We start from the raw sequence: 25,313 nt of genomic DNA, 5'->3' as shown, positions 1-25,313 counted from the left end.
TAATTGGCTGCATTCAGGTTACCCAAATCCACTGGGGAATTTAGCCACCAGTTAACACAATACAGTGTCATGAGAGTGCAGGGTGCCCTGTTAGAAGCTAGCTCAGACCTGGCTCCTCACTTAAGAGATCTGAAGCATCCTCTGGGCCATCCCTCACTACACTGACCACAAAGAAAGCACAAAACCCTCTATTCCTCACTTCGCTTCACACAAGACACCATAAGCACCCACAGCAGTTAAACTGGAGAAGGCCTCTTATTTTTCCTCTCAGTTCTAACATGGAGAATCAACGACTGAGGGGCTTTGAGGCACCCACTCCATTTTCCTCTGCTGTTTTTACCTTGCCATTAACACATAACTAGAGGGAGCCATCTGGAAAAGCAAAATAAAGGCTTTTTTTGCTCCTTCAGCCGGGTATGTGGGCAGAGAACACGGCCAGGGCCCACCAGAGAGAGCACACTGCCCTCCACCTCAGTCCCTGGGGCTTCACCCGTACCAGCCCCATGCGTGCACACACCAAACACAAGAGATCTTTAAGACTAAAAGCAGGTTGTTTTTTCAGTGACTGAGGGTGCTTTAATGAGCACGCTGTGTTGTAGGGGCTGGAAAAAGGCGATAAGCTTTCTATGTTATATGAAAAGCCAGGGGGTTACTGTATGTAATCAAACACAGCTGACTAAACAGGGCACCGAAAGTCAGTCACTTCTAAGGTGAGACAAAACAACCTTCCAGCCCTGCCTCCCCCAAAGGACCAGCTCCCCAGGTACACACCGAGGGCTGATCTGAGCCCCCAGACACCCTAATTAATCCATTGCTTGGAAAAGAAACACTGGCTCACCTTGGCACGATGACACCTTGCCTCCATGTTGGGTGTGCAGGAACAAGAAAGCCAGCACAGCACACGGCTATGGAGCCGCTGCTGTGACTGAGCCCAGTGCCCCTCCTCTGGCGGCGGGTCCTTAGGCGCAGAGCAGCCCCATTAGCACTAATGCCCCACAGCTGTGGGGCTGGCGGGGCACTGGAGCTGCCCTCCCAGCCCCACACAGGTGTGCAAGGTTTCAGGTGGTGGCCATGATCGGGGAAGGGCGCTGAGCAGCCAGGGTTGAGAGGCACAAGGCAGCCGGTGTCTGCTGCAGCCACCATGGTACGAGAGGGAAAGCTGGGGTCCTGCTGCACAGCTGGGTTCTATGGGCTTGGGGGGTGCCCTGCTGTAGCTAGCACACTGCGTGTATGTGTTTAAAGGAGCAAAATAAGACAAGACACTGCCCAGAGAAGCTGTGGCTGCCCCATCCCTGGCAGTGTTCAAGGCCAGGTTGGACACAGGGGCTTGGAGCATCCTGGTCCAGTGGAAGGTGTCCCTGCCCATGGCAGGAGGTGGAACTGGATGAGCTTTAAGGCCCCTTCAACCCAAGCTATTCTGTGATAAGCTGTTCCATCTTTCCCAGGAAAGCCAAGGCAGCATGCAGCATTTCAGCATCACCTGCATGCTCCTGTTTGTATGAACTAAGGTGAACTCTAATACCAATTTAAAAAGAAATCACTGATATTGCCTTAAGGCTTTTCACAATTCCAGACAAAATACAGGTACTTGCACTGCTTCAGCACTTGATCTACACTGCTATTGTTTTTCCAAGCATTACATTCTGTCACAGCCTTTATGCTCTCAGCCCAGTTGGGGAGGGCAGAGGCCATTACTGAAACTACCTAATTCCTGTTCTACAAATAACTTTCTGTCTGCTATATATATATATATATATATTACATATAAGAGGTTAAAGGCACTAACTTACCAGGCAATTCAGGGAGATTTCTCTCTTCTATTAGAGGAAGCCCCCCTCAACTCTGATAATGATCTTTGTACTCATCGCAACTGTAGTGGTACTTGCAGCTTCCAAAACTTAAAGGGACAAGGTAGAAGTGCAGTTACCTGCCATCCTCTCCAGTTTTCTGTAAAACAACTTCTTTTTGAGCCATGTGAGCCTGTGACACACTGAGCAACACTGGTTTTCAGTACAGTGTGGGTAATTTTAATGCATATATAGAACAAGAATCAAAAGGCTTTCAGTAACACTGTGCAAGTGAAGAACCAGCTTCCCCCCTTCCCAACTGCAGAGTGGGATATGGTTTACCTGTGCTGTATAGGTATATACAAACTGCCTGGTGCTTGAGCCTGGTGAGTAGCATTCACAGCTCTCCAAATAACCACATTTCTTCTCCAGAGATGGCTTTTTTGGATGCTCACTGGTAATACAAAAGAGAAAAGCCATAACACCTGCAAGAAGCACTGGAAAGCCTATCTAAAGGTTTGTTGGGAGTCAGCTCGCATGCACAGTTTTGCAGGATCAGCATCTGGAAAGCACCATAGCCAAGAGATATTGGTCAACAGAAGACACGGTTGATCTTGACTCTCCAGCTGCTCGCTTATGACCTCAGCCAAAATGGTTCTTACCTTACTTTTTTCTGTCAGTCCTGGGGCTGTTTGGGTCTCCCTTCACTTGTGTACAGAAGTCCTCTTACCCCATGAAAGCGCAGGTGCTGCCTTTTAATTGTTATAACAAACACTGCCTGCCTGGCCTAGCATCCTGAGCCTCTGTAATGCTGCTGAAGCAGCTGATGAAATACAGAGCTTGCTAGTGTATTTTTCAAATAAAAGTATGTTTCTGGGGTCAAAAGGCACATTAAGCCATCATTTAAACTGAAAGGGACAGTAACAAATGGCAACATTTCCCCAGATAAGGACTCAAGGAGGTATTGCTGTGCTTGACCTTAAATACCTGAGCTAGCATTCCAAGGCCCCTGCTTTATAATCAGCAGTCAGACAGATGCTTGGAGCGGCTGAATCAGAGGAGAGATGAACTTAAGTGCCCTGAGATGGTTACTCAAGGACCTCTCTCCCTTCAATCACTGAAGTCCTGCAGAGATAAGCCTTCTTGAATATATAGTAGATTTAAGTGGCCAAAGTTAAGTCAATACACGTGAGAATCCCCCTTGTTATATAAATCTAATGAAAATTTCCAGGTTTGCAAGTCAGAAAACTATTCTTGCAGGTACTGTGCCCATGCGTGCTTCTAGGATCCAAAGTCTGGCTCCTTCAGTGTGAAACCCATCTTCTGCCTTCTGAAGCCTTCAGTTTAGAAAAGGTCGTAACAGCATGCTGAAAGCCCAGGAACCTCAGACTGCATCTACAGAGACAGTTCTGCACAGCATCAACATGCCCAGAAGTGTTCCTTCACAAGTCGTGAACCCCATCCATGTAATCAGAGCTGTGGGAGTAGGAGTCTTTTGCGGTGCAAGCCAGAAAATCCAAGTGGAATTGCTCTTGCATATTAATCCGCTTTGCTGAAATTTGTTTTCCTCCATTCATAGTGGATATGGAGCAGTATGGATTTGTTGTACTCAGTCCCATCATCCACATCATTAATGAAAATGCTAAAGTGTTGGCATTGTATTTTCACATAGAAAACTCATACTTCAGACAATCTGCACCTTTTTAACACCTTTTCAAGGTATGGCCCCAGACAACCCATGCTGGCTCATTACCAAGGTAACGGAGGCAGAGGGGAATCAGATCTAAGAAAGTCTCCGGGACAACTAGAACAGGCTACAGGGGGATCAGAAGCAAGCCATTACTGAGAAAAAGAGGTCTGGAAACATACCTGTCCTTCACTGCTGCTGAATGATGGCGGGGGGGTGGTTGGTTTGTGTTTTTTCACAGACAACCAAACCCTGAAATAATTATTCCAGTCTGGCTGGTGCTGGAATTTTGTGTCCGAGTTGGCATGCCATGTTTTAAGAGAAAATAGGCAGAAATTTAAGGTAATCCTATAGAGGGAAGGAAGAATTAGAAGTGCAGAATAGATTGCTGAGAGGAAAACCTGGGAAAAGAATGTGGAAAAAAGAAAACTAAACAGTCTTCCAGTGTGCGAATGTTCATTACAAAGAGGATGTAAAGGATGAAATTGGCTTAATTTGCAGACAGAAAGATTTAGGTTAAATAGCAAGGGGAAAAATGCATAAATATAAGGCTAATTTTGGACTTGAGGCTACCTAGAAAGTTCAGACAACGATCCTGCCTCCAAGCAGAACAATAAGCTTGGGGAAACTCATGAGAACCTTTCTCTGCCTTTTATGACTATATATATCAAAGGCTGCTCTACCCATTCACAGAGTTTCAGAAAGGTTTACAGGATTAAATGTTTAAGAGTTAATAAAACACATTATCAATTCTATACTGTTTCTTTGGGTTTTTCCCATCCAAATAGTAATTGTATGTGAAAGGGCTGACACTAAAAAGCAACAGGCAGAGTTCACGCAAGTTCAGTTCCCATCTGATCATTTTAATGATGCTTGGAGATTGAAATGAAATTGGAATCGATACAGGTTTGTTCTAAGAATCCTTAATATTTTCATATTTGTCTGAACATGGGTCCTTCCCCTTCATAGAAGGGGCAGGTTAGAGCTCCAAATTCTCTTGCATGATATCCCAAGGTGCAGAAGTCCAAATGAGCAACAAGCTTTGTGGCATAGCCCAACCCAAAGATATCTTCAAGCAGTCTATAATCAGACACCTGATGCACAGCCCTTGAAGCGCAGTAATTCTGGTGCAACAGACATGAACAATGAGGGGGAAATGGATTTTAAACAAAGAGAAAAGTGCACCAGTAAGGAAGGAGCATCAGAACTGAAGAAAAACTGAAGGAAAACAGGTAGGGTCACATGGAATTTGGGTTTTATATTGCACACAAGCCACTTCAGAGCATCACAAGAGCTCTGAGTAGTTGAGAACACTCTGGTGGTGCCTGAATGTTGGGCAGCTACTGGAATACTTCACAGCCTGCACCCTTGTTTGTCCCCATCAAGAACCAGAGGGAATCTGGACTGAATTTCAGGCAAAGCCTGTGGTTTAGCTTCCTCCAAAGGAGCTACCTAGGTTGGGCAATCAAATTATTTGCTTCAAAACTGCACTGCTCCAAAGCAAATTGCTCATCTTCAGAAAGCCTAGCTAAGCCTAAACTGCACTAAGGTGATCCCAATTTTCATCTTTCCTACAGCTCCATGCTTCTTTCCCATCTGCATCTGTTAGGGAGCACTCACTCCCGAAGGAACCAGGAGCCTGTAGCAGTGCATGGTAACATGGCTAGCAGGAAGGTGGCCTCACCAATATCCAAGCAAGGCAAGCCCAAAGATGGGAGTCAGATTCCAGAGTCCAGATCACCAGGCAAGTCCACGATCCTGTGGCAGGTCCCAGATCAAGCTGAAAAGTCAAGCTGCAGTTCCGGGCTATCTCCAGTAACTGTTATTAGAGTCATACACAGTTCAGTGATCACTAGGCAGGTCCACGTGATATGCAAGGCCCAAGAAGTAGTGTAGGTCTAAGGGTACAGCTCAAGAAAAGCCTGAGTGCTCTGGGCTGAGCATAAATGGGGCTCTTGCGCCCACAGACAGCAGGTCTGGGGGTTCCAGGTGAGCCTTGCCATGGCCATTAATTCCTATTAGTGCACTCAGGTCTGTTATAATTGCAGACAGACAGAAAAGCTTAGGGAGCTGATGTGGCTGAAGAGTGGAGGGGTTTCTTCTTGGTCATATCATGTCTGTGTATAAGCTCTAGTGCTGACCTGAGGGAGGGAATACACCAGGGGATAGGGAGAATGTGGGACTGCTCCAACTGGACTTCCGTCAGCCTCAGAGCTGCACTTGAAGAAGTCATGTAACTCGGCAGTAACAGATGAAAAAGGACCCATCAAAAAGTGTGCATGCTTTGATGGAAAAATGTGACCTGATCCTTCATGAGCTTATCCTCAAAGTTTTTGCCTACCAGCTTGCATGAGGAAAAATAAACCTCTCTAGATTGAAGGCCAAAGGTGAGCTGTATTCCATTTTATCTGGTCTTCAGTCTCATTCTGAAATCTTTAGAGTGTAAAACTGATAAGCACCATCTGACATCTGATGCCTGAGTGACTTCAGCTCATATTAGTGGACCAGTCAGCACTCATTTGGTTGGGCATGTGATTTTCTGGAGCTCATCATACAAGGCAGTATTAAACTTTGTATGTGTGTTTGCGCCATACAAGAGCATTTTCCAGACCCACTCAAGCAATTTACAAAGGAAGTTTGTAAATGAAACTCCCATTCTGCTGCCCTCTTCTCTAAGCAGCTCCTTTCTTTGCTGAGTTCTGTCACTTGTTCGGGTCTGCATAAAAGCCTAAAGCAGAAGTTCATAAATCAACTTCTCTAATGTGCCACTGAAAATCTTCTACCTCCATGACCTCCCACTGCCTATCTACACCACAAAGAGTGGTCATATACCTATGAAGAAAAACACATTCGGGGGCGAAAAGAGCTATCATGTGAAACAAAGGTAAGAACTGTGCTTGTGCAGGAGAGCTCAGTTTCTGCTGAATGAGCCATGAGGTGGGAAAAGAGGTCATATAGCCTCTTGCATTGATGAAGATTTACTAGTCCCTAAAGCCCACTCAAGCTGCACACCTTGTTGGGAGGGACAGGTCTGGGTGACCACGCAATTATTTCAGATGTTATGGGAACACACAGCAAGAGTGCTAAAGCTCTCTGCACATCTTCAGCAAGATACATGGAAGAAAGGGATGAATTTTGCTTCTTGCTCTGCCTACTAATATATTTTAACAGAGAGAATTACTGGTAGCTACAATTGGGAATTGTTACTTATACCAGAAAAACACTGCTGTTACAGGAATATACACAGTGCTTCTGGACATAAGGGCAAGAGATGAGATTTATTATATCAACTTTGTGTCTGCTAAGAGCCTTCCCTTTCCAGTTGTTCTATATTACTTAAACTGCACTGAGTGTACGGTTTGCTGGAACAACAAAAAATGCAGGTGGGGCTGAATGTCACATCCCAGAGGTTTTTCATGCAATTTCTGCCCCTCCTGATGAGGGCAAATTTGACACTTTGCCTTCCAGTTTTCTTTCTACAAAGACTAAGATGGAAACGGCAAATGAGTGGCTTGTTACTTCCTCTCAGTGTCTGTGGGACTGTGGCGCCAACAACACTGATGCAAAAGGAAACCCTTTTCATTAGTTGCTAAAACAGCAGACGCTTGTTTTCCTTTGGCTGCAACATCCTTCTGACTCCCACACAAGAAGCACTCCTGCAGTATTCCACATAGGCAGAATACATCCAGTTCCTAGAAGTCCAAATACAAGAAACTGTAGCCTGTTTTAGAAACCACGCTGATCTTGGATTATGAAAGGGAGAAGTAGTCTGCTTTCATGTGTAACCCTGGGCAACTGTGCCGGGTTCTTTTCTTGTCTTTGTCCCTAGACTTTTGATGACCTTTGGCAAGAAATCCTTCCGGTGTGTGCCTCACCTGTAAAATAAGGCTAATACCAGGGAGTGAAAGACTGGACATTATTGTTATTTCGTAGACAACCTCCTACACATAATAAAGGTAACTATGAAGGGTGAAATTTGCTGTTACTGGTTTCTAAATGCACCTAGGTAAATTATATCATGAGAAAAACAGCCACTCTCCTACTGTTTCTGTTCTTTTGCACCAAAGCAAATGAGTCAAGTGGCTTCAGAAACTGGCCACATTACTAAGATAGAGAGGGCATGTTGCATATTCATAAGAACTTAAGATTCTTTTATTTACATTTTCATTGCTAAGGGCTGTGAAATGGAACAGAATTCTATTTACTAAATACTATTCCTGGTGCAATAAGTTAAAGGATTTCTCAATTAATACATGGAGCTTATGTATAAAAGACAAGAGGTTAAGCAATACTGCAGTGCCCAGTGGACCATCTGGTGAACATTAGGATGTCAATAAATCATAAAAGCACCAGTTCATCAAGAAAATTCCATTTCAAACCACTAACAGGAAAAAAAAAGGCTGGGAAAAAACTCACAAAATTGGTATTTTCATATTTTATAAAAACAGGAGCATTAAATGACTTTAATCCAATTTCAATTGTTTTATTGGTTCTCTTCTGATGACCACATGGCTTCACATACTGAATGTTTAGCCCTTTGTCTTGCACACAAAAGCATTATGAAATAACTCGGTGCATCATCACAGGAGAAGCTCATCTCTTTCCTCTTAGTCTTTTTCCTCACCATGGGTGATAACGTAACAGAGGTTCTTATAGTCAAGATTACCAGAGACATCTGGAGGGAAAGCAGCAAACATCTGTTTAATCTGCCAAGCAAACAGGAGATAAGTGTTACAAACATAGGACTGTGGGACAGCAACATGTACTGGTTTTTGTTTCCCCCCCCCAGTTCAGCTCCCTTCTGCCTTGACCTGTTAACCTCGATGGAAGATTATTGCTTCGCTTCAGTAAAACTGAAATAGGAATTAGGACACAACCAGTTAATACAGCCCTGCCAGAATCCCAACAAGTACCCTGTCAAAAAGAGCATTCCTGAAATCCAGGTAAGCCCTGGCCAAGTACTGCACTTTGGACTGTTCTTGCCATGAAGCAAGTCCGCTCAACCTCCTCTTGTGAAAATGAAGTCCCTCTAAACTCTTCCCAGCCAGCAGAATCCATGTTCAGTCTCACACAAACCACAAAGTCAGTACCTCGTTTCAGAACTCATTTCAGATTTCAAACAAAATAACTCTCACAGAAATGGAAACCAGATCACAGTCCCCACCCAAACCCACTTAAACTCTAGTAAATCCGTTGCCCATCTCACCATAGGAAAGAACAGCAAGAGATAGGCCACGCTTACACTTGGATGGAAGTCCAAACAATCTGTTTGACTTTGATTTAGCCATGGAGCTATTCAGAGGAGATGCTGTGAATTGTTCCTAATTGCTAGAGCTGGCACCATCCTTCTCTCAGTCTGGATTTCAGCTGAATTCATGCATTTAAAGAGGGGCAAATTCTTCTTGCTGAATAAAATAGATTCCTAATTTGAGTAAAGACGGCCCTTACCTCTTCTTGACTGAACCGGTCTGCCTGTGTCATAAGCATTTCTTTGATGCTGTTCAAATAAAACGAAATAACCCGATTAAAGGGTGATAATGGCACATGACAATTCAGATGGCAAGATCCCTCCTGAAGTTGCCTGGAAGAAAATCTGTGTGACCGCATAAATTAGAGCTGTTAATCCTTACATGATATTGTAAAAGATGTTCTGTGGGCACCCATCAGTGTCAATGCCTCGCTCTGCCAACTTATTTTGCTTTTGTGACATTTTATAGAGGTTTAAAATTGTTTAAGGTTATTACTGTAATTGAAATACAGCAATTTGCTATGGTTATCTTCACCTAAAACGGGAGGTTTTCTCACTTGCTGTTAAAAGTTTGGATCACTTCACAAAACCAAAAGAGAGAATATTTTCTGTAAAATCTGAGGATGAAAGGAACAGAGCATGAAATGAGAAAGAGGACTTGAAAGAGAACTCCAACAGCTATTCCGAATCATCATCTGAGAATCCCTTTATTTGCATGCAGTCATTCCCAGAGGAGACCATGAAACTGCATGAGACCTGTTGTATTTCATGGTACAATGTCTTGTTCTGGAGTTACAGCACTGTAACAAGGAGCTTATCCCACACACAATCTGCATCTTATGCAATTACATCAAAGAGAATATTCTGGGGACAGACTCTCAGCTGATTTACCCTCTTTTCAAACCCATTGTGGGAAATCAGTTGAGCATGTAATTTTTTTACCTAAGTTCACAGGTGAATGAATAGAAAAGCCAGGGAGAATGATCACTGCTCTTAGCCTCACCCCCTTAGATAAAATGTCTTTATATTTCACCCAGTGCTGAGGACAGGACATGCCCAATGTGCTAGAACTTCCACCAGTATGAACTCAGTTATATTATGTAAACATCCCTTTCACTTGCACTAATAATTCCCCCTTCCTGCAGAAAGCCTATATTAATCTCAAAGAGTTTGCATTCACACTGAAGAGGCAGAGGTGGCTCCTTTTCTGACTACCAAAGGTACTCACACATTTTCAGTACTCTTTCTAGAGCCGTAAAGCAGACTGTAAAGCTGTGATAACAGATGAGCCGTCTGTTGTACAAACCCAAAAGCTGAAACAAGCATAAAAATCTGGTTTTGTTAGTAGATTTGAAAAGAGGCTGCTTTTTGGAGGAATTTGTGTGGGGGAGTGAGAGCAAGAGCTCTTCTGGAACAGCCCTTTCTGTTTGTTTTTTTTTTTAATGTGAATACTTATTTCTGCTTTTTAAAGTGAATATTTGAAACTAAGTATTTTTAATAGAAATCATGCCTGCGCAGGAACACTTCCATATGAGCAAAATTCACCTACTGCTGATGCAGATGTTCAGGCAAAACAGAAAAGCTTCCCTTTCTGCCCACATACACCACGGATCTTGAGTCAAGAAAGTCACACAGATAAAAGTGTAGTTTTGATGGCAAAGCTACAACTGAACTTCTTCATATCTCTGACACACATATTTTTTCCAGTAAAGGCTACAACAAAGACATGGCCCGATTTGCATAAGAGGCACATACACTTCTGAATCTCTTTCTTGTTGATGTGAAGTGCTCATTTGGAAGGACAGAAAGGGAAAACTGAAAAAAGAAGGTTCTGGGTAAGGATCTTAACCATAACGACAAAAGTGAAGATATCTATTCAAGTTCTAGGAAATACTCTGAAGTTGCAGAAAGAGCTTAAGCTATTGTATATATTTTTCCTGCATGACTTTACCATTCTCTTTAATTTAGCAAAGCCATTTCCCATCTCTTTTTTCTCACATTGCTCTTTCTATTTTGTTATCCCAGCCATTTGCTATGTGCCTGCATTTTTTGAAGTGGAATTCTCAAATAATCAGTGGGTGAAAGAGTAGAGAGATCATCCTCATCAGCATGGGCTGATTATTGGATATATGTGCACAGGGGCAAGCAGCATTAGCAAATGTAAATAGGAAGTGTGATACAGGAAGGAGCTTGGTGAATAGAAGGAAGCACTTACAGCAATTTTGTCAGAAGTCACAAATAAACTTCATCACAAACAGGACTGAATTAAAGAGATCTGGGCACTGTGTGTCTTCTGTTCACATGCTTAAAGTATTTAGGGGAAAAGAAAAGATCAAATATCTAATTACAGTCTTCTGATGCACAGCCCAGTAGGCTCTGGCACTCTCAGAAGGAAGGACTGAGTTAAGGATCTATGCACATTTTCCATTATTTATTTTATAGGGAAACAAACATTCACAGTTTCCAAAGCTACAGATTATACACTTTTTTCTTTGTGTATCTTGTTTTCTTTTTTTTGAAGACTATTTGCTCCTCAAATAAAAAGAAAAAATCAAAGTCTTCTGGGCAAAAGAGAATATCCATTTGCCTTGACACAGGAGTCTAAATGTCACCTCTTGTCCTGCCTGGCATCAGTTCTTTCTACTAGTACAAATACTTTGGGTTTTTAAATTATCTGTGAAATCTATGAGACATCTTGGTTTTCCACTGGGTTTGCCCTTTCTATAATGCTGGCTTGGAGGAAAACAGGTGAGTTGAAATGAGCAGTGCTCTATAGCTATGATGAGAAACATCACTACCTCAGCCAAACTAAGCTCCAAAGGTCCGGATGCAGCTCAGCTCCCTGGGTCCATTTTCATCTGGTACAAATCTGAACACTTTTTTTTGCATGGTGATGAGGCACAGTTGATGTTGGCCTGACTCACTTTGTCCCACAAATGGCATTTAGGACTGAATCATCCAACCTTTCCGAATGCTATGCCAGTTTACACCAGCTGAGAATGCGACCAAAAGCATTTTCTCTTTTTAACATCATGCTATAGGAAGGATTTGATGTGTGGTATAATGATGCAGATAAACAAAGTCTGTCATTGAACTTGGAAGTAAGTTATAAACTCCTGGAGCTTCTGGAAAGGTTAGAAGACTCCATCCCAGCTTCCATCAGATGGACTAAGTGAGTCATTTCCAGACTAGAGGTGAAAACACGCAGAGGGAAGAGACATAAAAATCCCCACAAGGAGGTTAACCCCATGAACATAAAAAGAAGTTCTTATTAAAAGGTCAGTATGGCTGCTTTTAGAGAGAAACATTCCAGGATTTTTTTATATGGAGAAATATTATTTATTAACATTAACTGTCGTTTGAAATGGCTGTTTGAGCCAGCAGAAAGATTATTTCAAAACCTTCCAATGTCTAAGTTTTGGAAGCATATGAATAGAAGTTAAACCTCAAAGACATTCACGGAATTGATTTAATGGTTTGTTCTGTAATGATCAACATTACCCTCGGGTCTAATAAGTAAACATTATGCTCTGTTGTGGTGATGAACTAAAACAATTGTCTAATGTTAGCAGTGCAGTGGGGGTAGGGACAAGGTTGACCTTTTTCATCAAGGAAAAATAAAAGTATTCCTCTCTCATCTTCATTTTGGAGCATGATACTGCATTCCTAATTTGCCCCAAACTCCAACTGGCTTCCAGCATCCAAGGAATGTAGAACAGGACACAGGGTGGCAAGCCGCAGATTTTGTATGCAGTATATTGTTACAGATAGTGGCGGGAAATACAACATTTCATGGGCTTTGTATTATCAGAGGGTTGTATTTCATGCTTGTGATTTCACTGCTGTGTGATCTGGCCTATTTGGCAACAGGCTACCTTTTATTCTCATTGTTTGAGTCACTTCTGATGTGTTTCTCTGACTGCTCTTCCCCAGCTGGTTGGATAATAACCCAAAAGCAATAGGGATGCCTGTTAACCCTCTATTCTTTCAGACTGTTTGCTACATCCACTTGTGGTTTAATTACTTTGGAAGTTTAGTGAAAAGACTGTTTCGTTGCTTTGTTTTTACATACTGTGTACCAGAATAGGACTCTCGGACCCACTGGCTTACTGTCATAGAAAAGCATATTGGCAATGGATAGAAATACTTTGCGTGAATTTTGTCTTTTCAACTAACTTTTGTGAGACATTGGTAGTTGCAGATAATGTCATAGAAAACTCCACCTTTGAGGTTCTGGTCAAAGGTTTAGTTTTCATTTACCTTATGATGACATTAGCAGAATTAATTGGTGCAAATACAGTTTTGTAACTCATGGATCCCTAATAAATTTCCTATACATATTATGCTTTGTAAAATCTACCTGTAGTGGAAATATAGACCCCAAATTCCTGAGGGAATTTAAGTATATAGATAAATCTAGGCATATAAAGCATTCCACTAGAACCACAGGTCAGATCTCCTCATCCACTGCCCTGATCTGATACTATTTATCTCATTTACCTGAGGGTCTCCTTACACCCTCTGACAGTGCAATGAGGATTTACATGTGTGCAATTAGCACTTCAAGTCCTTTTACCTGGCTTTGGTGGTGTAACAGTTTGTGAATACAAATGAGGTCCTGCCTCCTTATTTAAAATATGGCCATATTGACAATAATTGTAATCTTATTACCAGTATTATTTGCTTTGGCTCCCACCATATGTAGTGGAATTTTACAGCAAATTATTGTCTAGAAGCAGAAGGCTCTGATGGTGAACATGTAACAAGGAAAATGTCCTCACTAAAACCATGTCCCAGAGTTAATTAAATTGATCACTTTGGTTAAAAGGGGGCTAGGTTTCCCATTTTAGACAAGCACTCTCAGTTAGGCACCAGACATTCATTTTCATTTTACATATGGAGTTAATCTACAAAGACTCATGTGTTGATTTATATCCAAACCTTCAAAAAAGGCTATCTAATAGCCTACATGTGATTATATTTCCATTGCCTCTCGCAGTGTCTGAAGACAATAACATCTCTTTTTAGTATACAAATACATTCATACAATAGTCCAGTCTTTTAACTCTGGCTTACAAAGCTAAATGTTTTCTCTGCCTGACAGCTCTTCTGCCTCTTAAAATACTGCATAATATATAGCTTTTAAGCTGTTCTTTAAACCTGTGCAATTATTATTATTACTATTATTCTTTTAAAAGGATTTGAAATAAACTTACTAGTCTGCCTTTATGTGGCCTTTTCCTTCTGGGTCGAAAATCTTAAAAGCATTCAGAATGGTTTCTTCTGGGTCCGTGCCTAAAATTAATGAAATATAATTTAGCAGCCTGGATGTGTTTCTATAGCCTCTGAATACTTGCTAAGTAATTGCATTCACTCAAAAACAGAGCAAAATGGAAAATTCTGCAGTTGTAGGTTTGAAGACAAAGGTTCCTTCAGTCAGCAGCATTTGTCATGTCAGATAAACAATAGAGGTGAATAGTTCAATGCTCAGAAGCTTAAAAATAATAACTCATATCTATTCTATGTCTGCAGGAGAGAAAACTTCCAGGAACTGGTCTCCAATATCAGTACCCAGAGGATTAGTGGCTTTCAGAAATGAAAATATAACAAACTGTTTCCCTCACTGGCTTCCTTTAATCTTGTACTGGACGTTCCTTGTAAAAACACTTTGTGATGTTACTTGTTCTTCACTGTATAGGGAAGGGGTTATTTTCTTCACTAAAGGAAATGGAGTTCATCCTAAAATCAGAATGACAAAGGAATGCAATGGAAACAGCACGATCAATGTAAAATGGTGCTCTCTGCTTACATTCTGTAGTGCACTTCCACTGAAGGATCTCTTCATTAGTGTTACTTACAGAAACAGGATGGCTGAAAGCACTAGACTATGGCTCCAAGATTTTGCTTTTGCTCTTAGCTGGGCCACAGTCTGTTGGTATGACTTTAATTTCCTTGCTCCTCTGTTCCCAGCAGTAAAATGATAGTAATAGCCTTCCTTTTCTTCCATCCTTTATCTGTCCCATCTATTTAGACTGGAAAAAAATGGGTCAGGGACTAGCTTTCAGAGTGCCTGAATCTTGGCTGGGGTTTCTGACTATTCCATAACACTGCAGATTGTGAGTACACTCACTGTCAGTTTCAACCCACACCAAAGATACACTGTATACTCTGTCACTTTGCCAGTGTTACAAAATATTATGGTAGTATATATAATGAAAATCACTGTAACTGTAGGAAACCGAATTTACAGGCAGATTGACAGACCCACGGACAAACGAAGCTACTTGGAATACTGAAATGTTGAAAGAGTGGTTAAAACATGGTAGTAACATGAAGAACTGCAGTTTCAAAGTCTGGCAGAGACAGAACCAGAACGGAACCCAGTCAAGGTCCCTTGCTCCCATGACTACATGCACTCACGATGCCGCCTTAGTTTTCTTTGTTTAAAAGGTTTAATAAGGATTATTAGTAGTACTTTAGTGGATATAATACTGAATAAACCTAATGGCACTGACCATGTATATTCTTTTGCCATGCTATGGGCAACGCATTCAAACTGCAATGAATATGTGATCCATACAAAGAGCACTGGCATTTAATGAGCATTTTGATTGTCCCATGAAGTGAAGTGTCTTCCAGCTCGGAGGAAAGGTCGCATTTAAAGTAGTCACCACTGTGGGGGGGGATTTTTTTTTGTTCTTACTGTGTTTTACATTTTCTACTCTGTCATATCCTTGGACTTTGGCTTTGAAGAGAAGCAATGCAGCAGGCATTCTTTATTGATTAGCTGGTAAATAAAGTGGTTTCTTTGATGTGCGGCATCTCTGTTTTCTGTACAAATTGTATTATTCTGACTCCCTGTAGAAACAGCTCCATGTGGTTGGCATTAACATAAACCTCGTTTTGTTAGCTGTTCATCTGGCATCATAATCTCAATATACAAAGCTAAAGCTCGTCCTGAAAATCCCAGCTTCCCCTTTATGACAGAAATCAATTATAGCACAACAAATTTTACTTAGAAAGCACCTTTCACCAAATTCTCTGAGTGGTACTTAGCTAATAAAGAGTGTTGCAAAATTGCCATATCCACTTCCTCTAGCCCTTTCTCCCTTTCTAATTGCACTACAAAGGCTCTTCATCCCAATTAGTTTTGATTGGGAATGTGCAGTCTTTTGGCTCTGCTTCCTTTGCATGACAAACCCAACCAGAAGGGCATGACAAGCACAGCTGTGATTTTCCCTTCACCAAATGGAAATCAAAAAAACCCTCCTCCTCTGCTGGTAGCCAACAGGAAACCTGCAGACAAGAGGGGTATGCTTCACCATTCACCTTCCTGTGCTGGCACTGCTTTTAGGCCACACAATTGGCAGAGCCAGACACCTTGCCAGCTTCAGCCATCGTAGGACACAAGAGGGAAGAGGGGAAAGGAAGAAGAACAAATTTCTATGCTCTGTGTGGTGGTAAGCATTACAAATAGACAGGAATAGGAAGCAGGGCACCCCACAAGAAATAGTCACATATCCCAGGAGGAAGATTAGGGAGGAAAAGGCACTACCTATTCTGCAAGCTGACATCTGGAATGTAAAGGTGGAGGAGCCACTGTGACGAGTCAAATTGTTGTCTGGGTCATAAAATCCTCTCTTCAGTGTCAGTCTACAGCCTTTGCCATCACTTCTTATGCTTCCCAGACATGTCTTGCTCCTTAGCAATAATGTATTTCTTGGAGAACTAGCTACATTAATTCTTTCTTTCAGACCTCTCTGTTTCCTATTCTACGCGTGGAAAGCCCTTCACTGAAGCTGTGCTCAGCAATAAAAAGACAGAGTCCAGTAGCAACACAATGAATGTTTTTGAGAAGATGGGATCAAATTTTTCTGCTTTTCTGCTCATTAATTATTTTATCAAACTTCTGGAATGTGCTTGGCTAAGGCCAACCTTGCTTTGAAGGTCAAGGCTTTCCCTTACCTCTAATGCATATAGGAAAATGACCAGAGGTTTCTCTTGGCCTCTCCCACTCCCTCTCTTGCCCTTTCTAGCCATTAAGAGTATAAGAGACACAACTAAATTACTAGCTCCTGCAACAAATTTAGTACCCACATTTCCTGGACTCCCTACAGTGATCCCTATCTACTCCGTGGCATTGGGCAAAATCCTTCTCCCTTATCAATGTAAATCTACTGAAATTATTTTAATTTCTCCCCTCTATTAAGAGTTATTCAGCAAAATATCCAATGGTAAAATTACTGTTGACCTCAAGGGAAACCAAGGCTGGGCCACTGGGTTACAACTCCTACAGAAAATGAGGGAAGGCCATGTTGCTCCTTCATGCACTGTAACTGCAGGAATGATGCGGAGGTCGTGCTTGTTATTGAGCCAAAGGTGTGCAGAAGGTTTTTCTTTTAGAAATACTGAAAATACTTTTAAACCAGCTAACACTGGGAGTGATACCACTATAGCATGAGCAATAGACTTCATTCAGCCTAGGAACCCACTGACAGTGAGTAACTCATCTGCACTGTGCTCCAGGCTGCTGTGATTTCATTACTTTCTGGACCTCAACTTACCACTTTCATGTTAGCTTATGTAAGCTGAAATCAACACCTTTGAATTGTCCTCTGGACCGTCCCATAGCCTTTTCATACTTCAGCTCTGTCTGCAAAAATGGAGATCACTCCTTGCCTTTAAGCAATCTTCTGTGGATACGTTATTATAACTTGCAAGGTGCCGAGATACTTCAGTGCTGAGGATCTTTGACAGATACCTCTCCAACCCCCCAGAGGTACTTACCTTTCAGCTTTTCCCCAAACATAGTAAGGAAGACAGTGAAGTTAATAGGACCTGGCGCCTCCTTCACCATGGCTTCAAGCTCTTCATTCTTGACATTCAGACGACCTGCAGCAGAGATCATTTTTCATAATAAATCACAAATTGTGTTTCAAAAAACGATTCCCATTCATCTCCTCCGACTGGGGAGCTCAGGGCTCTGTGCAACTTCGCTAATAACATGGTAGAACACAACTCCAGAATACCCCGGTGTGAAACAAATTGGCAGAGCTGGCTCCAAGATCAAAGGGTGACTGAAGGAGTAAGAAGGATAAATAATACAGACATGGCCAGCAGTGGACGAAAGAAGGGGCACTTCCAAATAAACTGGTTTGCATTTTTGGGTGGTTTTTTTTTTACCTCAGGTGAAATACAGGCCCCACTGATATTACTATAACAGAGTTCAAAGTGACTGAAGCGAGTCCAAGGTCTCAGATTTTGCCCTCCTATATATTAAGAGTAGAGAGCAGATGGACGAGTTGAGTAGTTGGATCCTTTCCTCACCCTTGTGCAGTCCTGTCCCTTTCCCATCCTTGCACAGTCCCATCTCTTCCCTATCCTTGCACAGTCCTACTGATGAGAACTTAGCCCCTGGCAGCTCTACTCAAACTGAGTGGCAATTTGCTGTGACGGTACTTTATAGGCATTGAAAGACTTCACTGAACAGGAAAGAAAGCAGAACTTGGCCTTAAGAAGTAAATATTTCAGGGTAACAGTAGCTACAGGCCAAAGTTTGCAAACTTCGTTGTCACAATAAAGAGTTCAGGAGCTTCTGCTCTTTGCAGTGATTCTGCTGGTGTCTGACTCCACCCCAGGGAGCTCTAAAGATTCTTATCAAACTCTTTTTAATAGGATCCAGATGGCAAAAGTCCAAATGCCTACATCACTGCTCAAGCCTCAAATGCTGCAACAAGGATACAACTCCAGGTTTGGGATCCTGAGAATTTTGATTTTTCCTTTCCTTGGGAAGATTTGCTTTCATCTGCTTGATATTATCAGGATTGTGATGTGCATGGAGCGGACAATACCTAATCTCATGACATGCACATTCCACTTCACATAAAAGCCCGACAGCACAGAACCTCACATGAAGTCTTTCTACTTTCGTGTGGGCAGAGGGGCAGCTAGTCCATGACAACAATGTTAATTGGTAGATATTGCATGGCTCCTACATGAAAAAGGTGTAGTTTGTGAAGCCTGGATTCAGAGGCAAATCAGAAATGCCTGGCATGGACCCGTGCTTGGGTGGGCTTTGTATGACATAGCTGCAGGGGGTGTGCCTTTGGAGCTGCACAGCTCTGCTGCACCCAGCAGAGAGTCCCAGGAAGACCTTCACTTTGCTTCTGAAAGAGGCTGCTTGGGAGACTTTCCAGCTGGAGCTATGTAGTCAAATAGCAACTACCATAAAGGAGGAAAATCAAATTGAACAGTTTTCCTTTTGCCTCCTGTGTTATCTCATTACTTTCCCAGTGTAATTCTAAGACAAACTTTTCTTCTGTGCTTGTAATTTAAACTGTGTTTCTTTTAAGTACTGAATTCTTACTACCAGTTTACCTAGCGCAGCGAATGTGTCTCTCAAGTCTGCTTTGTCAATAAAGCCATCCCTGTTCTGGTCCATGATGGTAAAAGCCTGTTGGAAGAAAAAGGAATATTTACTGACATTGCTATGTTGCAGCGGACAATGCTACAGTCCCAAATACCAGTCCAGGGGGGTATTCTATTTATGCTGTGAAAAAGAATCACTTCCTTTGCTGCATCCACATCATGCCACATCATTGCACTTTCCTCACTTTCAACACATTGCTGTAGCTTGGCAAGGGGCTTAATTCAACCCACCCAAAGTTCTTCTTACTAAATTAATGTTCAGTGCAGTGTGTAGTTGGGCTGAAGCCAATGCTGGCAGCTTCAGCCATTCAGGCCTTAACCCATAAAGCTTGAATTAGGGAGGCTTTAGTTAGGGAGGATTTAGTCAGTTTACTCTGTGTGTTTTGTACCTTTCCCATTCCTCATTCCTTTGTGCAGCTCTCACAGTCTGTAAAACATTTAATTACTGTAGATATCTCTCTGGTATCAAGCTACAGTCAGTTCTTGTGGGCCTTAAAATGATCCATCACACAGAGATAGCTGGATTTTCAAAAGTACAGAGAAATGTAGGTTTCACAATATTGTTTATTCCAAGTTTGTTTCCCTTCCCAATAAATTGTATCCTTCAGACTGTCCACTGTGCTCCGGCTGACCTTGATGTGCTGACCTTAAATACTTCTGGTCAGGAAAAAATTAACTTCTGAGAGAAAAAACACAGTTAGCTCTCCATTTTCAGCCAACACAGGATTTCTGTGCTATACCCATTATTTACTAAGCCAGCTAACTGCCTAGCTATCTATTTACCTATTTGCATGTCTGTCTATTCCCTGCCATCACACTTTTAACGTTTCATTGATTTTGAAAGATTTTAATGACCTGAAATCCCCTTGGTTGTACTATGGGGAGTATTAGTAGAAGCAGGCCTGTCTCTGAAGCTGGTTATCTGTCTGACATACACATCAATATGAGAGTGTATCTTTACAATGACCAGGAATTATTCTGATTCCAGCATTAGTATGAAAGACAATGTTCTCCTGAGAATACAGCCAGCCCACTGCAGCAGGAACTTGCAGAGTTTTATTGCTCTACAGGGTGCACTTCTTTCCATGACCATATTATATCAACATATCTTCAAGTAGTTTTACCTCCAGTTTCTTACAAAGCCCCACTGCTCGCATTCTGGTTTGCCCATGTGGTTACTTGCAGCATGCATGTTCATAACCCTTCATTTACCTGCCAAACCATCACCTTATAAAAACCTAAGCCCAACTCTTTAGAGCTGCTTTCCTTCCTCTTGGCGGGGAAGCTTGCTTTGAGTGGTGATCCCCACAATTTGGATGCAAACCAGAAGAAAATATAAAGAGCAAAGCAGAGCCCAGCAAGCTCACAGAAGGCAGGAAAAGTGTTAGGTATGTGTTGTAATGGGTGAACTTAAAATAACGTAGTCACAGCAATGCTGAAACTTCTTCTGGTTGAAATCTCTAGATAAAAATGTTCTGATCAAAACCAGCTTTTCAGAAATCCTTGTCCCAGTTATGCTGGTTTTAGACACAACATGGTCTTGGTTTTCTCTGGACAGCTTCCCTGCCTTATGCTTTTGCTATTATTCTGCCACCATTCTCCCAGAAATGATATTAAGGTAATATCTTACTTAAAGCAGATCCAGTATAGTATTCTGACCAGTTCACAAGCAGCAGACCTTGGAGAAAATACAACTGGGGTCCATAGGATATGGAAAAGAAGTGGGAGAAGTTAATGCTCCCATTAACTGTGGAGAAGAGGTTTCAATTAATTTACCTGGGCCATGTTCACAATCCTTTGCATGCGTTTTTAGTCTCATTCACTACTGAGCTTTACTGGTGGGAATCTTCACAAAAAGTCAAGTTGAAAGCCACATGAATAAAATGAAACAGTAGCTGTTTATCACACTGGAAATTGCTTTGGAGGTGTAAGTTAGCAAAAATAGAGAAAAAATTCATATTTTAAACTGCCAAACCAATGCAAAATGTGCTGGCCTCACAGGCATTCTGAATGTCCACACAGAAAAAGAGCATAAACTCACCAAATTATGTCTCTAATATCCTTCAGCTTTTATGCCAGCCCATTAGATTTACCTCCTCAAAGGTCAAAGATGCATGGTAATACCAAATTCTTTGGGAGCTTAAATATGCTTACTTAGTGAATCTCAACATGTTGTTTTGTTTCATTGGTTTTATGGGAAAACTTGGCTGAGGGCTTCTTGGTATTTTTCTTTCTAGTTTGTGGGCATTATTAGAAGGGCACAGAAGAATATTTTCTGTTGCTATTGTGGAACAGTGCACTAATTAATGCCCTGGTTCAATAAGGCACCTCTATTCAGGATAATACTTGTGAACTGAAGACTATTCTTATTGAAAACACTGCTTAAACTTAACTTTAAACATGCGCTCAAGTGCTTTCCTGAATCAGGGCTACAGTGGATGAGATGATAGTTTTACTTGATTTTGGGGAAGGGCCTTGGGGGCTTTTCAAGTAAGTCTGGAGCTTGAGACAGGAGAGCGAGGGAGAGACAGACGGAAGGAAAGAAAGAATGAAAGAAAGAATGAAGGAAAGAACAAACAAACACACAAGGAAAACGATATACCAGCCAAAACCACAGAGATGATTCAGAAAACAACTGTGTGTTCTATTAAAGCAGATGGAGAACTGAATAAGGATTACAAACAAAACCTATGTTACTCATTAGTGATGACAGGAGACTACAGAGAACAGCAGAATAGTGACCAACCTCTTTGAACTCCTGGATCTGGGTTTGTTCAAACATAGAGAATACATTGGAACCACCTTCTATCTTCTTCTTTGCCTTTTTTGGAGCCTGTAACATATATAAGAAGATCAAATACATATTACTTTATCTGTTAAACACCCATGAAAATGAATTCCATCTTTAACAGAAGGAAAATACTGTCAAGTAATACAAGAGGATTGTGTTTCATTATGACAAGCTTTTTAATTCAATCCTATATATATATGTGTATGTGTATATATATAAATATATACATATGGGATAAAAAATGCTGCTTTAGTAACAGACGAATCTCTGAAGCTTTTTGTCATTCCCTTGCTCTGGCCTGGAAGCTGGCAGCTCAGATAAACAAGGACAGCTTGTCACTGTGCTGCCCTAAAAAAGGCAAGGGACCCAAAGCGTGACTCTCTGAATATCACAGCTGGTCCACTGCTTCTTTCCCCAGGGAACTGCCTGTTCCTTGGATAGAATCACCTATGCCAGACCATTTGATGCAGGAGATTACTGCCCCTTCTGCAGTGGCTTTTCAGAGCTCTGTACTAGAGGAGGAGTGATACAAGCTTACAGTCTCACTTGGAGATGTGAGCTAAAATTCCCAACCTGCTCTTCTCCAGAAATATAAGCAATTCAGGTAAGTGGCTGCAGGTATTCCTTCTTCCCAGTGCCTATGCTGGGATAGGCATTGAGGCACAAAATGAGGCCTTGCATGAAGACTCAGTTCAGGAGCTATAAAGGGAAATTACATCATTTCCTACTCACACAGAAACATTCAGAAGCCTGCTCTGTCTGGACCACCACTGACTGAACAGATTCTTCCTATGTAGGAGCCTTCTCTATTTGGAGAATAATCTATATTCTTGCACCAACCTACGATACTACGTTACATTGCCTTACTAGCCCATATAATTTTAATATTCAAGATAGTCATCTTAAATAGAAGGGCTGGACTGCTTTTATCACTATTATTAGTCTGAAGACTGAGACAGAAAGTTTGGGGAAAGAGCTACAATGATATCTAAGAATCTAATGCTCACTAAAAATCAGTTAGAACGAGACTTCATTACGTATCTTTGAATAAGGGCCCAACCAGCTTGCCTAAGACAATACAGTTCTTGTTCTGCAGTAAATAAGATCTGTGATGCCTAAGGATTACAGAAATGTTTTAACCACAGCATTATCCTGACTTGGGGCAGGATAATGACCTACCTCGCCTTTTGAGTTGTCTTCCAGACAGACTGCTTTTTTCTTTATCATTTTTGCTTTTAAACTCCATCATCATAGTCCCACCTTGTTCTCATGTCATGGAAAATTAGTCTTACTTAGTTTGGGCTACTCTGCATGAAACAGAAGGCAACTTCTACTGTCTCCTTTCATCAAAGTAAAAAAGCCCATGGAAGTTCAAATTCAATCCTGATTTCAAACATCCTGAGGAGCAGAACAGCTCAAGGAAATATTCCCACTAGACTCTGTTTGAAGTATACATTGTCTGATCAATTTAATCTGCCAGGCAGATCTCCACATGCAGCCACCCTGGTTTAGATCCCAGCTTGCAAATGAGGTCTATGGTAGACACTTACCCCCATCCCCACACTCCAGACCTGTCAAGCTCCCATTAGCTAGTGCAAAGCACTAAAATCTGGAAATAGGAATGGAAATTGAAAGAAAAATGTCTTTGTAGTGAGGATAAAAATCAGGACAGAATGCCACTACAGGCATGGAAAAGAAAGTGAAGAAGTGGAATGTTTAATGAATGTAGAAATATTGATTTTGGAATAAACATATTCTCTTCTCCTCCTACACATGAAATAAGTGTTATTTTGAGCAGTAATGGGCAATCTTCCATGTAACGTGAGGTGCCTGGTGGAGGTTTTCAACACTTTCAGATTGAATGGAAATATAAAGGACAATCCTACGTATTTACATGTATTTGTTCCCCAAGGTAAAAAGAAAGCAGATGTTACCCAGTGGAATGTATTGCAAACTGTCTGGGGAACTGACCACAGGGCACAAGGCTGGCTGCACGTTTGCAGATGGGGTAGTAGAACTGGTTCTCTTGTGCTTGTGTAGCTGTTCTTCATGAAGACAAAATGGCCTTTACCATTCTGATGCTCTGCTCTGCTGTGACCAAGTACTGCACCCATATCCAGGAGGGTAAATATTCCCCATGTTAACAATCTGCACCTTTTTAAGCCAGGACCACAATGAAGGACAGTGAGCTCCAGCTCCAAGTTTTATTAACTCTAAATGCCGAACACTGGCAATATACTTCCATTATGTCTCAGTTTAATGGATTCTCTCTGCTGTATGGCTTTAAGCAAGGATTATAGCTGTAAGAAAGGATCAGATAAACCTAAAAGTTGTGGCTCAGTATCTATTAGAAACAGACCGGCAACACAAAAATATCCAAAAGTTTCTTTACATTAGTGAAGTCCTATCAAGGCAAAAAAGACTGAAAACTAGTTATCCAGAGTCCATGCCTGTACTAGGAGAAATCCATCCTAGCACAATACTTGTCCAGTGTTACTCTCTGGTTTGTTATCTCCAGGGATGATAAAGGAGATCCATGCCCATGTTGCTCAATCTACCTTTAGTTTTTCTGCTGAAGCTCTGGGTGTGGATCCAATTTATGATCTGCTCATGTGTGGAATGGGACTGAGACCACCACTACATTTCACAGGGGAAGAGCTGTTGAATGGAAATGGCTTTCCATCACCAGTATTAAGCTAAGTCTTCTGGCATCAAACATAGAGAGCATCTTGGATTATCAGTCTCTTTGTTTTTTGCATACACAGTATTGGGAACATAATTTATCTGCTCTGAAGGGCTGGGAAATTCATAATCACAGAAAGAAACTGCACCTTGATTTTGCATGAGTTGTGGGAGGCAGGCACTATGAAGAGGAAGGCTGAGAAATAAGTAGGCGGAGCAGAAACAGAATACAGCACATTGTCACTGTCTTTCTGGTGGGCAAGTCAAAGCAAACGGCAGCTCTAAGAGAATAGAAATAGGTCTGTGCTGCTCTCGCTGATGACTTCAAACACTACAGAATCTTTTAGTGACCAGAATCAGGATTCTGACTCTGGAGTATCCTTCTGAAAGAATGGTATTGTAAAAAGAGCAATACAGAATCGAGCAACCATATGGTTTCTAAGCTGTCAAGGATTTAGTAGGTGACCTACAGAGGAGTGTGTGACTGACACATCACTTCTGTCTGCCTTGTTTTCCCCTTTTGTAAAATGCAAAGTGTACCGAGCTGCACTTTGCAAAGATAGCTGCTCTGTCTTTGCAACATGTGCTTTGAGACTGACATACAAAACGTGCCAGATGAGAAACTGAAGAGCTGAGGGTCCCCTGGGCTTGGATTCCGAGGCCTCAATAGCACAGCAGTGGGAAGAATGT

At 41.7% G+C, this 25,313-nt stretch overlaps 1 protein-coding gene across 8 annotated transcripts in view; it reads right to left on the bottom strand.

The window, feature by feature from the left end:
• Positions 1 to 7,936: 7,936 nt before the first annotated feature.
• The window catches only part of MYL10 (myosin light chain 10), a 62,078-nt gene continuing 44,701 nt past the window's right edge, over positions 7,937 to 25,313 (bottom strand). For 7 of the 8 annotated variants that reach the window (XM_062614947.1, XM_062614949.1, XM_062614942.1 and 4 more), the window contains 5 exons: positions 21,897 to 21,983; positions 19,100 to 19,175; positions 17,510 to 17,614; positions 13,939 to 14,017; positions 11,591 to 12,457 (listed from right to left, as the gene is read on the bottom strand). In XM_062614947.1, the coding sequence (XP_062470931.1) occupies positions 12,232 to 12,457; positions 13,939 to 14,017; positions 17,510 to 17,614; positions 19,100 to 19,175; positions 21,897 to 21,932 (522 nt within the window). In that variant the 5' untranslated portion in view covers positions 21,933 to 21,983 and the 3' untranslated portion in view covers positions 11,591 to 12,231. Of the gene's footprint in view, positions 8,181 to 8,922; positions 8,972 to 11,590; positions 12,458 to 13,938; positions 14,018 to 17,509; positions 17,615 to 19,099; positions 19,176 to 21,896; positions 21,984 to 25,313 lie in introns of those variants that run through there. The other variant, XM_062614944.1, reaches the window with a different exon arrangement.

This window comes from Pezoporus occidentalis, unplaced genomic scaffold (genome assembly GCF_034315485.1).
Source record: "Pezoporus occidentalis ecotype Australia unplaced genomic scaffold, CSIRO_AGI_Poc_V1 ctg179, whole genome shotgun sequence".
NCBI lineage: Eukaryota > Metazoa > Chordata > Aves > Psittaciformes > Psittacidae > Pezoporus > Pezoporus occidentalis.
Note: the sequence above shows the minus strand (reverse complement) of the source record. Positions and strands in the feature narration are given on the sequence as shown.